This window comes from Neofelis nebulosa, chromosome 13 (assembly GCF_028018385.1).
Source record: "Neofelis nebulosa isolate mNeoNeb1 chromosome 13, mNeoNeb1.pri, whole genome shotgun sequence".
Classification (NCBI taxonomy): domain Eukaryota; kingdom Metazoa; phylum Chordata; class Mammalia; order Carnivora; family Felidae; genus Neofelis; species Neofelis nebulosa.
Genome location: NC_080794.1, coordinates 57030375 through 57044652, shown reverse-complemented (window position 1 = coordinate 57044652; position 14278 = coordinate 57030375). Strand labels below are relative to the sequence as shown.

Below are 14278 nucleotides of genomic sequence, written 5' to 3'. Positions count from 1 at the left end.
TAGGAAGTAGATTGCCAATTTTCAACTCTCAGGTGGTTCTACCCATCAAACTTGTTTTCTTGTTCATTCCCACCTGCCCCTATCCCTGCCTGCCAAGCCAGAAATCCACAAAGAAACATTTACTAGTGCAATAGAAAACACAAAACAGGCTAGAACCAAAATGTTTGAGCTTCAGCCTTGTATAGTAAATATAGTCAAAGAAATATGTTTAGTTCTGAATCCACGGGAAATGTTCAGGAATCCAAGGACTTGGGCAGTATCTGCAGAGTCATCTCTACATCTTTTTTTTTTTTTAATGTCTTTTTTTTTAATTGATTTCTGAGAGAGAGAGAGAGAGACATGAACTAGTGGGGGAGGGGCAGAGAGAGAGGGAGGCACAGAATCTGAAGCAGACTCCAGGCTCTGAGCTGTCAGCACAGAGCCTGAGTCCAACTCAGGGCTTGAACCCAGAAACTGTGAGATCATGACCTGAGTCAAAGTCGGACACTCAACAGACTGAGCCACCCAAGTGCCCTTCTACATCTTAACTTAGGCTAATTCCTTCCCTTGGAATGTCCTCCATTTTTTCAACTATGTCATACCATCAAGATCTGCTACCACCTACAGAAAGACTTCTCTGATTTCTCTATCCAGGTCTTCTTCACTGAAAGATATGTCTTCTTTCTATGAAGTCCAACTTCTACAAATACTTAAAAAAATACTTCTTAGAATCCTTAATGCATTGTTCCTAGATTAGAGTTCTCTATGTATTTATTCTTCATGACTTTCTTATACTAGCTTATTAATTCCTTGAGAACAAAGTCTTGCTTATGTCTGAAGTGCCTAGAGCACATAGTAAGTGTTCAGTAAATTTTGGAAATCAGATGTTTTCATCCAAGAGGGAAAATGAATAGGGAATACAGTTCAGAGACTTACATTGTTCTCCAGGCAGCAGGCCGGGAGTTGGTGAGGTGCTTCAGCTCTTCCCACCCAGTGCCCTCAATCCTGTACTCTAATTAATGATCTCTAGTCTCTGTTTTCCAAATGAGCCAACCCTTTGACCTTGTGTGCCTTGGCCTGCACTGTCCTGAACTTGGAATGCTCTTATTTCCAGGAAGACTAATTATCCTCCAGTTCATACGTGGCCTTTGTTCTATGGCTTTCCCTGATGTTTGGACACCTCTGCTCCATTTGTCTTTCATCAGTGTTCTGTAGGACAGACACACCCCCAACATAATACATTTCATGGTGTTCCTTAGTTATTTATTTATAGGTTGGAATTTTCTAGGACAGGGTTCTTCCTTGGCTTCTTTGTCTTTGTAGCTTCCTTGCCTAGCTTCATGCCTTATACCTCATAAATATTTTTGGTTCTATTGAATTGAATCCAAAGACAAAGACGCCTGAGGCAAACCAGGTAAGTCTTCTGACCTGATTGCCAAGGTTAGTAAGAATGTTTAGAACAGACTTCTGTGGCAAAAAGTGTCTGAACTCAGGCAGCTGTGGCTGGAGAGGTGCCCTTCAGGCCTGTCTAGGAAGGTCACAAGAAATCAGGGAGCCTGGATTCTGTGCAAGGAGAGATCTCTTTCTCATTCTGTGTGTGTGTGTGTGTGTGTGTGTGTGTGTGTGTACGCGCGCGCGCGCACGCGCGCATGTGTGTGTGTCTGTTCAGACCATGGATCTTTCCTTCTGGGACTGATCTCACTTAATCAGAAACTGACTGTCCCTTGGTCAGCTGTTTTATGAATGTAGCAGTGGTTTGGGGCACTGCCCTACAAGCTGAAATTGTTTTTCCATTGCAGTTGATACTTGAAACATATAAATCACTAAGAGCGTTAGTTGATTTTAAGAACTGTTGGGTCTTTAAAAACACCCAAACAGCTCTTTAGAGAATGGGAGACTATATTACTGTCTTCCCCAGAAAGACCTTGTGATTTTTAATTTTTTCCCTACAAATTTTTATTTAAAAAAATTTCAAGCCTACAAAAAAGCTGTAAACTGTAGGAATAATGCAACAAACACCTATGTAGGCTTCCTCTAGATTCACCAGTTGTCAGCATTTTGCCACATTTGCTTTCTCTTTTTTTCTCTTTCTGTGTGTATAGTTTTCATTGGTTATAGACATCAAGACCTCTCACTCCTAAGTGCTTCTGCATATGTCTCCTGTAACAAGAAATATCCAGATTGTTCTAGTAATGTCCTTTAGAGCTGTTTTTTTATCCAAGATTCAAACATTTAGTCTTAACATCCAAATACAGTCTTCATTTAGTTGTCATATCTTTCTACTGTCTTTTAATTTATATAGTTCCCTAAGCTTTTTATCTTCTGTATCATTTGATGGATCAGTGTCAGATGTTTTATAGAATATCACTTAATTTGGAATTAATCTGATTGTTTCCTCATAATGAGATTCAGGTAAAACACTGTCAGCAGGAAGAGTATGTAGATGATGTGCTGCACTAAGAAGGACATAGTACAGGAGTACTTGTTAAGTCAGTTAACATAGTGCATGTTAAATCAGTTTGCCCTATTGTTGGTGATGTTAAGTTTGATCATTTGGTTAAGATGTTGTCTGCCAGATTCCTTCTTTTCTTTTCTTTTCTTTTCTTTTCTTTTCTTTTCTTTTCTTTTCTTCTCTTCTCTTCTCTTCTCTTCTCTTCTCTTCTCTTCTCTTCTCTTTTCTTTTCTTTTCTTTTTCCTTTTCTTTCAGAGAGAGAGAGAGAGAGAGAGAGAGAGAGAGAGAGAGAGAATCTCAAGCAGGCTCTACACTCAATGCAAGCCCCAGCACAGGGCTCGATCCCATGTCCCTGGGATCATGACTTGAGCCAACATCAAGAGTTGGACACTCAACTCTCAGCCACCTAGACACTCCAGGATTCCTCCATTTTAAAAGTGCCTTTCCCTCCCTTTGCAAATACTGAATAATCTGTAAAATGATACTTTAAGAGTATGTTGAATATCTTGTATCCCTTCCCAAATTCACCCAGTGGTTTTAGAATCCACTGATGATTCTTGCTTAAGTCAATTATTACTGGGACGATGATATTCATTTTGTTAAAATCTTATTTAATTTAGTGAGATCTGCTCTTTAACTCCCTCAAGTACCTTCGTTCTAAATACACAACGTAAAAATACATTGAAAGCCAATAAGCATCTTTATTAAATATGACAATTTGACCTAAATAAAACTAAATCTAAACTTCTGATGATTTTGAAGTTCATCATTTCAATTCTTCTTAATATAGTTTTGTGGGCTTTATTTAGAGCAAATATATATGCATAGACCTTATATTTTAGGACTGAAGCACAGGTGACCACTTTCTGCTACTTTCTACCATTTCTGTGAAATGATCACTGTAACAAAGGTAACAATAAATATATAATAACTAGGCCAGCCCCTATTTGCTAATGATATTGAAATTTTTGCCTCATCATTTTTAGGTGAGACAGTATAATAGATAAAGATGGATAATGAAAAAAATGGATAAAAAAATATAATGGATTAAGAATGAGGACTCCAAAAGCTGATGTAGGTTTTAATTCCAAATTTAATCTCTAGGTTTTAATCTCTGAGGTATCCCTTAACCTCTTGGAGCTTCAGTTTCCTTGTCTGTAAAATGATAATAATAACACCTGTATTTACCTCATAGAATTACTGTGAGGATGAAAAGAGCTGACAGATGTAAAGTGTTTATTATTAGCAAAGTGCCTGGCGCACTGTAAGCACTTGGTAACTGGTGTTTGTGGTGGTGAAGTTGGTGGTGATTGTTATGGGGATCAAGTATAAAATATTATAACATGAAAAATTATTTAAGAGCTCAGAAAGCATTGTTTTTGACAGGTAGCGAAGAACATTTTGGAGGTTGTTATACTTAGTGTGTTCTCAGGTATTAAGAGAAAAATAATCTTTTAATTAAATTTGCCCTGCAAAAACCTGGCCAAATAAAATGGAATAATCCCAATTGAGTCCCCCCTCCCCCCACAACCCCATACCTGCCTGTTCCTCTTTACCCTGGAGAAGTGTGGTCAGTCCAGGCTTGTCCAAAAATCCCTCACTGTTGTACCCTTCCTCCCCCAACCTATTTGGCACCAATGGGAAAGGGAAAGCAAGCAATTTCCTGCCATCCATTCTGCCCAACCCAGAGTCATGATGCTGATAGTGCTAAGAATTCCTATTCCCTTGGAGCCCATAATTCCACCCACAGACTGGCTCTGAGTTGAGGACCTCCCATAGCTCACAACATCTCTGAAGCCCCGCCACACTCCTCAGGTATGTGGCAAACAAGACCGCTATTTCTGAAACTTGAGTTTTTTTTTTTTTTTTTTTAAATTTTTTTTTTCAACGTTTTTTATTTTTATTTTTGGGACAGAGAGAGACAGAGCATGAACGGGGGAGGGGCAGAGAGAGAGGGAGACACAGAATCGGAAACAGGCTCCAGGCTCCGGGCCATCAGCCCAGAGCCCGACGCGGGGCTCGAACTCACGGACCGCGAGATCGTGACCTGGCTGAAGTCGGACGCTTAACCGACTGCGCCACCCAGGCGCCCCTGAAACTTGAGTTTTATGATCCTCTTATCTCTTACTGGCTCAGAGGGCAAGGGAGAACAGGAGAGCTAATAATTTTTTTGCCAAGCTTATATATATATATATATATATATATATATATATATATATATATATATATATATATATATATATATACCTTTCATACTAATAGAAGAACTTGCCAACAGTGACAGTTTGAGGAGCTTGATTTGTAGGCATAATAGGCTTTTATTTAAAATTTTTTTAATGTTTATTATGAGAGAGAAAGAGACAGAGTGTGAGTGGAGGAGGGGCAGAGCGAGAAGCAGATGCAGAACCTGAAGCAGGCTCCAGGCTCTGAGCTGTCAGTACAGAGCCTGACATGGGGCTCAAACCCACCGACCGTGAGATCATGACCTGAACCAAAGTCAGATACTTAACCAACTGAGCCACCCGGGTGCCCCAGATAGTCTTTTATTTAAAGAATGTATTAGAATCAGCAAATAATATCACATCTGATAATTCTGTCTCCTGGTGGAGATGGCTAGTGATATATGAAAGCAAAATATTCAGTCACTTTTATCCTTTGTTTATGGTAATGTTCAGCCTGTTATTCAAATAGCTTTAAAGTTTCTCTTTAGTATCTAGATTACTGCACTTTATTCACCAAACACTTGGAAATGCCCAGTGGAAAGTGCATATCATTAATTTGAACTCTAATTTTTATAACGAGATTGTATACAAAACTCAGTTTTACATATCACACAAGTAACTGAAAACGCAGAAAAAGAAAAATTGACACTTGCACAATACCTGGTTTACAAAGTACCTTTATGTGTGTTATTTCATAACCTACAACATCTCTGTAAGATAATGAGGACAAAGACTTATTTTTTTTTTTTCATTTTACAGAGAAAAGAGCCAAGACTCAGAAAGTTTAAGTTGATTTTCAAGTTCATGGTTCGATCACTTGCTAGGTTACTTTGAACAACTTTCTTAATCACTCTGTGCAATTTCTTTAACTGTAAAACAACTAAAAGTAATGCCTACCTTATAGGATGTGTGTGATGATGAAAGAACGCACTCAGAATAGTGCCTGGTGCGTAATAGATGCTCAATAAATGCTAGCTATTATTACACACAGCTAATAAATGTTAGGACTTAGATCTAAATCCAGACCTTCTGACTCCTAGTCCAGAACTCTTTTCATAGTACCATGTGGAATTTGACTTTTCGCAAATAATTGATTTAATTTTCATCTCACATTGACCTTGTTATTCTAGAAGGAATCTTTTTCTACTTTGTTTGCTTTGACCTTAAACTTCTGAACATCAAAAGGGAACTATGTTTGAAGGATTCTTCATTCCTGATTTGTTTTTAATACTCTTGATTTCTGTTGTCATCTGGGTTTGGTTGACCTTGAGGTGTCAGAAGGTGTTTTTAGTAGGTGAAGGTACTGTTCATGAGTGATTTGGGATGTCTCTGGTGAATTTTGTTTTGGTTAGAAAGCCCAAGGTAGGAAGTAGGTTGAAGGAAATTGTTGAACTTGAGTCACACCGCTTTGTAATGCTAAGAGAATATTGTCGTTACTGCGAGTGGCAGCTTGCTGGTGAGGGAGTAGAGATGATTTATTATAAAAGCTGACTTGCTATAAAAGTTATCCTGAAGAAGTTGGTTAAATGTTATGGGCCACCGTTTGGGAAAGGAAAAGAAGCTGTTTGTAGATATTTTTCTCAGTAATAATATTTGTGGTAGGCTTTTACTTGCAACTCCTCATTGTTTATACTCTAATGCTAATGGTGACATTTATGGCTGTGAGAGAGGCATGACTGAAGATCTGTCCACTTTTGTGGTAGCTACTCAGCTACTATGGGGAGACACTCCCTCTCCTCTGATGCCCAAGCTGAGATCCGTGCAGGATTTGATGTGGAAGATTTCAGAGGGTGTACAGTGATGTGCCAGAAAAATGCGGTCAGCCTGGTGGCCTTCTGGTGGCAAGGAGCTGGAGAAAGCCTCAGCTCAGTGAGCATGCCCCATCCCCAGGCCTTTTTGATATGTCTGTGCATAACGTACACAGATGGGGCCCTCTCCAAGAACAATATAGCCTGTGTGCCTCTTAGGACCTTTGTGGACCATCTGTACCAGGATTTCACATGGTGAGCCAGGAGGTTTGAGAGGACATGCTGAGACCTCCTCTTTATGATTTGCATTTTTTAACCCACTCATCTCTAATATTCACTTTGGCAAGTGGAATTAATGTTCTCACATTAAATGAAAACACTGAATTTTTAATAGATTCCTTGGGGCTTGGTGATAGTTTGATACTGTTTCCAACAGAGAAAAGATATGAAGAAATGATATTTTTTTCTAGTTTGCAGTTAGGTTTTATTTTTCTTGCCTAGCCACCTGCTGAATCCTCTGACCCATCTAGCCTGGGAGCAGAGCCCAGAAAACAGCTCTGGGTCCTATCACTTAGGCAGCCTCCCTGTTGTATCTACATACCCACTCCCATGGGCTTGGTGCTGTCCCCTGTGCGCTGGCTTCAGCCAGTTGCATTAGGCCACTCTTGGTGTGCCAGGTAGTGGTTGATCTGTTTCCTCTGTGTTTGCTTAGATGGTAGTGATTGACCTTTTTGTGCTGTATTCGCTTGGATACTTTGTATAGTTTCCCAAAGAATTGGGAAAAAAGATTTTTTAAAAAGTACCCATTATTCATTATCTATTGCTACTGTCATTAGGTGCTGCCCGGGACTCCCAAGAGCTTTGCTTCTAGGCCAGTTGATTAACATCTTTGTTTGATGTGTGAGAATCTTCTGAATTTGGAAGTTCTTATCCTTCTCTACCATTTACACCTTTCTGGCACCAGAGTAGAAACATATTGGTGATGGTTTTTTTTGTTTTGGTTTGGTTTGTTTTTTTTTGTTTTGTTTTGTTCTTTTTTTTTTTTTTTTTTTTGAGATGAGTAGCAGGGCTGGGAGTGGAGGTGACAGCTGAGAGACTTAGCAAAGCTAGAGGGGTTGCAGAGAGGCCAAATAGTTGGATACTCAAGCTTAGACTAGCTCATGATGGGCCTTTGCTCAGCTGCCATTCATGAATGCCAGCATGGCAGCAGATGCTAGAATTGGTCCCTTGAACGTCTGTTAATCTCTTTGAAGTCTTTGCTGATTCTCTCAAGTCAGAGTCCTTGCTCCTCTGGGCTACCATGGCACTTTTTGTTCCCACGTATCTCCTTCAGCTTTGTAGCAAATAGTTAATTGTCTAAATGTCTGTTTCTTCTACCACATAAGTCTCTTGACAGTAGGAACCTACTCTCTTCCATCTCACTTTTCTCCTAAGCCATAGATTATATCCTACTTGTAATAGTTGCTCAGTAAATCTTACTGAATCAAAGTGAACAAACTGACTGTCTCTGTGGAATTTCTGCAGCTAGTATCCATGTTTATTGTATACTCTGTCATGAGATAGGAGTGTATCCTTGGAGAAAGAAAGCATCATCATCAGAAATAACATGTAAATATACGTGTAAATATAACACGTAAATAACCCTACGTTATTATTGGGCCTTTTGGGGGAGGCAGCTTTTGTTGGGCTATAATTCACACACCATACAGTTCCCCCATTTAACTTGTAAAATTCAGTGGTTTTCCGTATGTTCACAGAGTTATGCCACCATCACCACAATCAATCTTAGAAAATATTCATCATCCCCAAAAGAAACCCTGTACCTATTCCCTCTAGTCCTTTAGCCCTAGACAACCATCAATCTATTTTTTGTCTCCATAGATTTGCCTATTCTGGACATTTTATATAAATGGAATCATACGATATTTGTGCCTACCTTTTCACTTGGCATAATATTTTCAAGGTACCTCCATGTTGTAGCATGTGTCAAACCTAAAGCTTGGTGGAAGTTAGAGGGCAGGTGATGCTTGTTTTTTGACTAGTGGTTGTGGCTCAGGCCAGTGATGAGTCTGCCTGCTCTCAGGAGGACCAGATCTATAGGTATACTATGCAGATATTGTGGGTTCAGTTTCAGACCACCACAATGAAGCAAATATTTCAATAAAGTGAATGAAATGAATTTTTTAGTATCTCAGTGCATATAAAAGTTATGTTTATACTGTAGTCTGTTAAGTGTGCAATAGCATTATGTCTAAAAATCTGCATGCCTTAAATAAAAATGACTATTGCTAAAAAAAAAAAAAATGCTAACCATCATCTGAGCTTTCTGTGAATTGTAATTTTTTTTGGTGGAGAATCTTGACTCAGTGTTCATGGCTTCTGACAGACCAGGGTGGTGGTTGCTAAAGGTTGGTATGGCTTTGGAAATTTCTTAAAATAAGACAACTTTGTCACACCAAAACAAATGATTTCTCTGTGGCACACAATACTGTTTGATAGCATTTGACCCACAGTAAAGCTTCTTTCAAAATTGGGGTCAGTGCTCTCAAACTCTGCCTCTGCTTTTATCAGCTAAGTTTATGTAATATTCTAAATCTTTTGTTATCATTTCCACAATCTTCACAGCATTTTTACCAGAAATAGATTCCATCTCAAGAAACCATTTTGTTGTTGTTGTTGTTGTTCACCCATGAGAAACAACTCCTCATCTGTTATGGTTGTATCATGAGATTACAGCCATTTACTTACATCTTCTGGCTTCACTTCTAGTTCTCTTGCTGTTTCTACCACGTCTGCAGTTACTTCCTCCACTGAAGTCCTCAGCCTCTCAAAGTCATCCATAAGGGTTGGGCTCAACTTCTTCCAAACTTCTGTCATGGTGATATTTTGACCTCTTCCCATGGATCACGAATATTCTTAATCACATCTAGAATGGTGGATCCTTTCCAGAGGTTTTCCAGTTTGCTTTGCCCAGATCCATCAGAGGAATCGCTGGCAGCTACAGCCTTATGAAATGTATTTCTTAAATAATAAGACTTGGAGCACACCTGGCTGACTCATTCGGGGATGCATGTAACTCTTGATCTTGGGGTTGAGTTTGAGCCCCTCATTGGGTGTAGAGATTACTTAAAAAAACAAAAACAAAAACAAAAATAAAAAATAAAAACAAACAAGGAACAAACTTAAAAAAATAATAATAAGACTAGAAAGTTGGGGGTGCCTGGGTGGCTCAGTTGGTTGAATGTCCCACTTCGGCTCAGGTCATGATCTCGAGGTTCACGAATTCAAGCCCCACATCGGGCTCTGGGCTGACTGCTCAGAGCCTGGAGCCTGCTTTGGATGCTGTGTCTCTCCCTCTCTCTGCCCCTCCCCTGCTCACACTCTGTCTCTCTCTCAAAAATAAACAAACATTAAAAAAAAAAAAAAAAAAGACTTGAAAGTTGAAATGGCTTCTTGATCCATGGGCTGCAGAATGGACATTGTGTTAGCAGGCATGAAAACAATATTCATTTCATATTACATCTCCATCAGCGCTCTTAGGTGACCAAGTGCATTGTCAATGGGCAGTAACATTTTGAAGGGAATCTGTTTTTCTGAGCAGTAGGTCAACAGTGGGCCTAACATTTCAATAAGCTATATTGTAAACAGATGTGCTGTGAACTAGGCTTTATTGTTCCTGTATTATAGAGCACAGGCAGAGTAGATCTAGCATGATTCTTAAGGCCTGTAGGATTTTCACAGTGGTCAATGAGCATTGACTTCAACTTAAAGTCACCAACTGCATTAACCCCTAACAAGAGAGTGAGTCTGTCCTTTGAAGCTTTGAAGCTTGGCGTTGAAGCTTTGCTATGAAAGTCCTAGACTGCATCTTCTTCCGATAGAAGACTGTTTCATCTACATTGAAAAACCTGTTTTTTAGTGTAGCCCCCTTCGTGAATTAACCTTAGCTAGATCTTCTGGATAACTTCTGCAGCTTCTACATCAGCACTTGCTGTTTTACCTCGCACTTTTATGTTATGGAGACAGCTTCTTTCTTTAAACCTCATGAACCAACCTCTGCTAGCTTCCACCTTTTCTCCTGCAGCTTCCTCACCTCTCTCGGTCTTCATGGAATTGTAGAGAGTTAGGGCCTTGCTCTGGATGGGGCTTTGGCTGAAGGGAAAGTTGTGGCTGCTCTGATCTTCCATCCAAACCACTAGAACTTTCTTCATATCAACCATAAAGCTGTTTTGCTTTCTTATCATCATGTGTTCACTGGAGTAGCACTTTTAATTTCCTTCAAGAACTTTTCCTTTGCACTGCAACTTGGCTAACTGGCTCAAGAGCCTAACCTGTGGCCCCTCTCATCTTTCAACATGTCTTCTGCACTGTGCTGAATCATTTCTAGTTGCTGATTTAAAGTAAGAGACGTGCGGGGCGCCTGGGTGGCGCAGTCGGTTAAGCGTCCGACTTCAGCCAGGTCACGATCTCGCGGTCCGTGAGTTCAAGCCCCGCGTCAGGCTCTGGGCTGATGGCTCGGAGCCTGGAGTCTGTTTCCGATTCTGTGTCTCCCTCTCTCTCTGCCCCTCCCCCGTTCATGCTCTGTCTCTCTCTGTCCCAAAAATAAATAAAAAACGTTGAAAAAAAATAAAATAAAATAAAAAATAAAGTAAGAGACGTGCAACGCTTCCTTTCACTTCGAGGCAACTATAGGTTTATTAGTTGGCCTGATTTCAGGGGATTGAAATTATGTTTGTGTCTCAGGGAACAGGGAAGCCCAAGGAAAGGGAGAGATACAGTGGAATGGCTGGTCAGTGGAGCAGTCAGAATACACACAGTATTTAAGTTCTCTGTCTTCTATGGTCCTAGTTGATGGCATCCCAAAACAATCATGATAATAAATCAAAGATCCCTGATCACAGATCACCATGACCAATATAATAATAATGATGAAAAAGTTTGAAATATTGTGAGAATTACCAAAATGTGACACAGTGACACAAAGTAAGCACATGCTTTTGGGAGAATGGCTTCCATAGACTTAATTGACTTAGGGTTGCCACAGGCCTTTAATTTGTAAAACAAACAAACAAAAAACTCAGTATCTGCAGAGCACAATAAAGTAAAACTCAATAAAATTAGGTATGCTTGTATTTCATGGAAATTCCATAGAGGAGTTCTCAACTTGCTTCTCTGAGCAATTATAAGAATTGAGACCACGTCAGTGAGTACCTAATCCAATGCCCGGCATATGAGGGTCTCAATGATGTTACTTCCCTGTGTCCCATTTCAGGTTCTTGGATTCTAGTAAGAATCTGCCGAAGTGAAACAACAGATAAATTTTTATTTGATACTTTGAGTTTAATTTACTGATTTTTCCCTCTATCCTTTTGTTTTTGTCCTCCCAAGGCTATGCCTTTCTGCTGTTCCAGGAGGAGAGCTCAGTGCAAGCGTTGATAGATGCCTGCCTGGAAGAAGACGGGAAACTGTACCTGTGTGTGTCAAGCCCCACCATCAAGGATAAGCCAGTAAGTAATATGTAGCCAGCTGTTGCTTTTCCAGAGCACATATGCATTTGGAATAGCTGAGCGCCTCCTTTTTGTAATGGGAATGCTGGTAACTAGGATTCTCTTACCCGGGGTGACCTTGCTATGCAATAGAGCTGGACTACTGTTGATGAGAAGCTAATAACAAATTACTCAGTATTTCATTTTATACCTTTGGGACTGCGTGTAAACAAATGTGTCCTTGTCTTTCCCTTTACAGCTCTTTTAAGCTAATTCCTATTCAGTAACTCTGAATTGAAGTAAACAATGCTCTAAGCAGTTTTGGCAACTGGTTTCTGTCATTTTGCAGATCAAGGACAGGAGTAATTTATTATTTTTTTAAAAAAGATCATAATTGGCAATGTTTATGCCCCTCTGAATGCAAGGCATTGTGAGTGGTACCTACAACTGGCTTACCTAGAGCTTACACTCTAAAATGGATAGCTACAAACAGGGTGGGAGAGGGAGAGGGCAAGGACAGAGAACATGAACCCCAGACCATAAACAAATGTACACTTATACAGAGTTCATGGTTAAGAGGTTGTGGTTTCTGAGCCAAAGCATGTGAGTAAGTCATTGGGTAAGAGATGAAGACTGCCTACTTTCTCCTGACAGGGGTTATCAGTGAAGAAGGGGCAAGGCTGTATTCAGAACAACAAAAAAAGAAATTGGTTAGCATGGCAGATAGAGGATTGAGGGAATTCGGAAGGGGATGAGTGTGTGTCAAGAGCTGGTGCTAGGAGTGGGAAATAGAGTAAAAATTGTGATATGGACCAAGGGACCGAGGCAGGAATCTCTCCCGGGGCTTGCAGCGTCCCCTGTTAGACTTACACCAAATGTGGGGCTTGCTTGGCAGTTAAGTTTATTCTCAGAAATGTGCATGGGGAAAGAGTTGGGGTCAGAAGTAGAAGTCTTCTAAAAAAATTTTTTTTATGTTTTATCTTTTATATTTGAGAGAGAGACAGAGAGACAGCAAGCAGGGGAGGGGCAGAGACAGAGATAGAATCTGAAGCAGGCTCCAGGCTCTAAGCTGTTAGCACAGAGCCCGCCCGACGCTGGGCTCAGACTCACAAACCGTGAGATCATGACCTGAGCCAAAGTCGGACGCTTAACCGACTGAGCCACCCAGGTGCCCCCAGAAGTAGAAGTCTTGACTCTAGCATTTAAATTATCTGCTTGGTTCAGAATAAGTCACCTAATCCTTGCAGGATCTTAGTTTCCTCATCTATAAAATGGCAGGAATAATGGTTTCTCTCTGCGATGTTGAGCAGCTCAGATAAGAGGAAAATGAATGTGAAAGCACTTGGTACTTGTGCAGATGTAACTGGATGATGCTGTTAGAGCCGTATGGTGCTATAGTCAAGAGAGCAAGATTAGAGCTTATTACATAGTAACATCTACTGAAAAGAATGGTGGCATCTAGAGCAGGGTTTATAGTTGGCTGCAGAAGAATGGCGCTGGGACTTGTCCACCTATAAGGGGGAGACTGCAGCATGGAAAGCAGAGGAGTTACAAAGAATGGAGATATTGGGTTATAGAATAATCGATGCAGAAGAAGAAGCAAGGATTTTAGCAAGTGTGACAGTGCCACCATGTATTTCACATTCTGGGGCCATTACCAAATTTTTATAGCAGTTAGCAGACTTGGATAGAGTAGCAATGCAGTTGGGGAAAAAGAGTAGGGAACCTTTGCTAACTTCAGTCTTAATTTAAGCTGAGGAAAGGCTGTGTACACTGTGGCTAGAATAGGAGGGTGTAGTGTTTCCTCTGAACACATAATGAGAAAGCTGGAGTAACATTTCTAAATCTCTTTGGAATAGTGTGAGATTAGAAAGACCGATCCCAACTTGGCAGAGTCAGATGTCTGAAAGGTAAATGGTTAACCTCCAGAGAGCCTCTGCCACCATAAGAGAGGATTAGAAATAGATTTATACATTTAAAAAAAAAAAAAAAAAAAGAAAGCAGAGTGATAGAGATCCACATGAAGATAATTACGCCCAAAGTAGACTAAGAAGCTGTTGAATTGAGGGGAGGAGACCAGAGACGAGCAGATGAGCTTGTGTACCTTGGAAGTATCATGTCACTTGCTCTGTGGGAAAAGGAGGCTAATACGCCTTCTCAGGGCATGCCTTCACCAGGACTGGACATCTTTTGAGAAGGGAATGAGCAGTGGTGGTTGCAGATGGAGGTGGTATGTTGATTGTTTTCCCTCCAAATACATTTATTACCCTGAGCATGAAGGACATTTGAAAGATAATTAGTGTAACTATCTGTTTTGGAAATGTTTATGGGGAAACTAACTTTCACTGTTTGTGTTTCTGCAAATTTCTGCCTTATTGCAGTTTTCATTTT

At 40.2% G+C, this 14278-nt stretch overlaps 1 protein-coding gene across 11 annotated transcripts in view; it reads left to right on the top strand.

Moving 5' to 3' along the window:
- The window catches only part of CPEB3 (cytoplasmic polyadenylation element binding protein 3), a 195719-nt gene that overhangs the window by 129073 nt on the left and 52368 nt on the right, over window positions 1-14278 (top strand). For all 11 annotated transcript variants that reach the window (XM_058697163.1, XM_058697157.1, XM_058697160.1 and 8 more), the window contains one exon: window positions 11790-11908. In XM_058697163.1, coding sequence (XP_058553146.1) covers window positions 11790-11908 — 119 coding nt within the window. The remainder of the gene's footprint in view (window positions 1-11789; window positions 11909-14278) is intronic.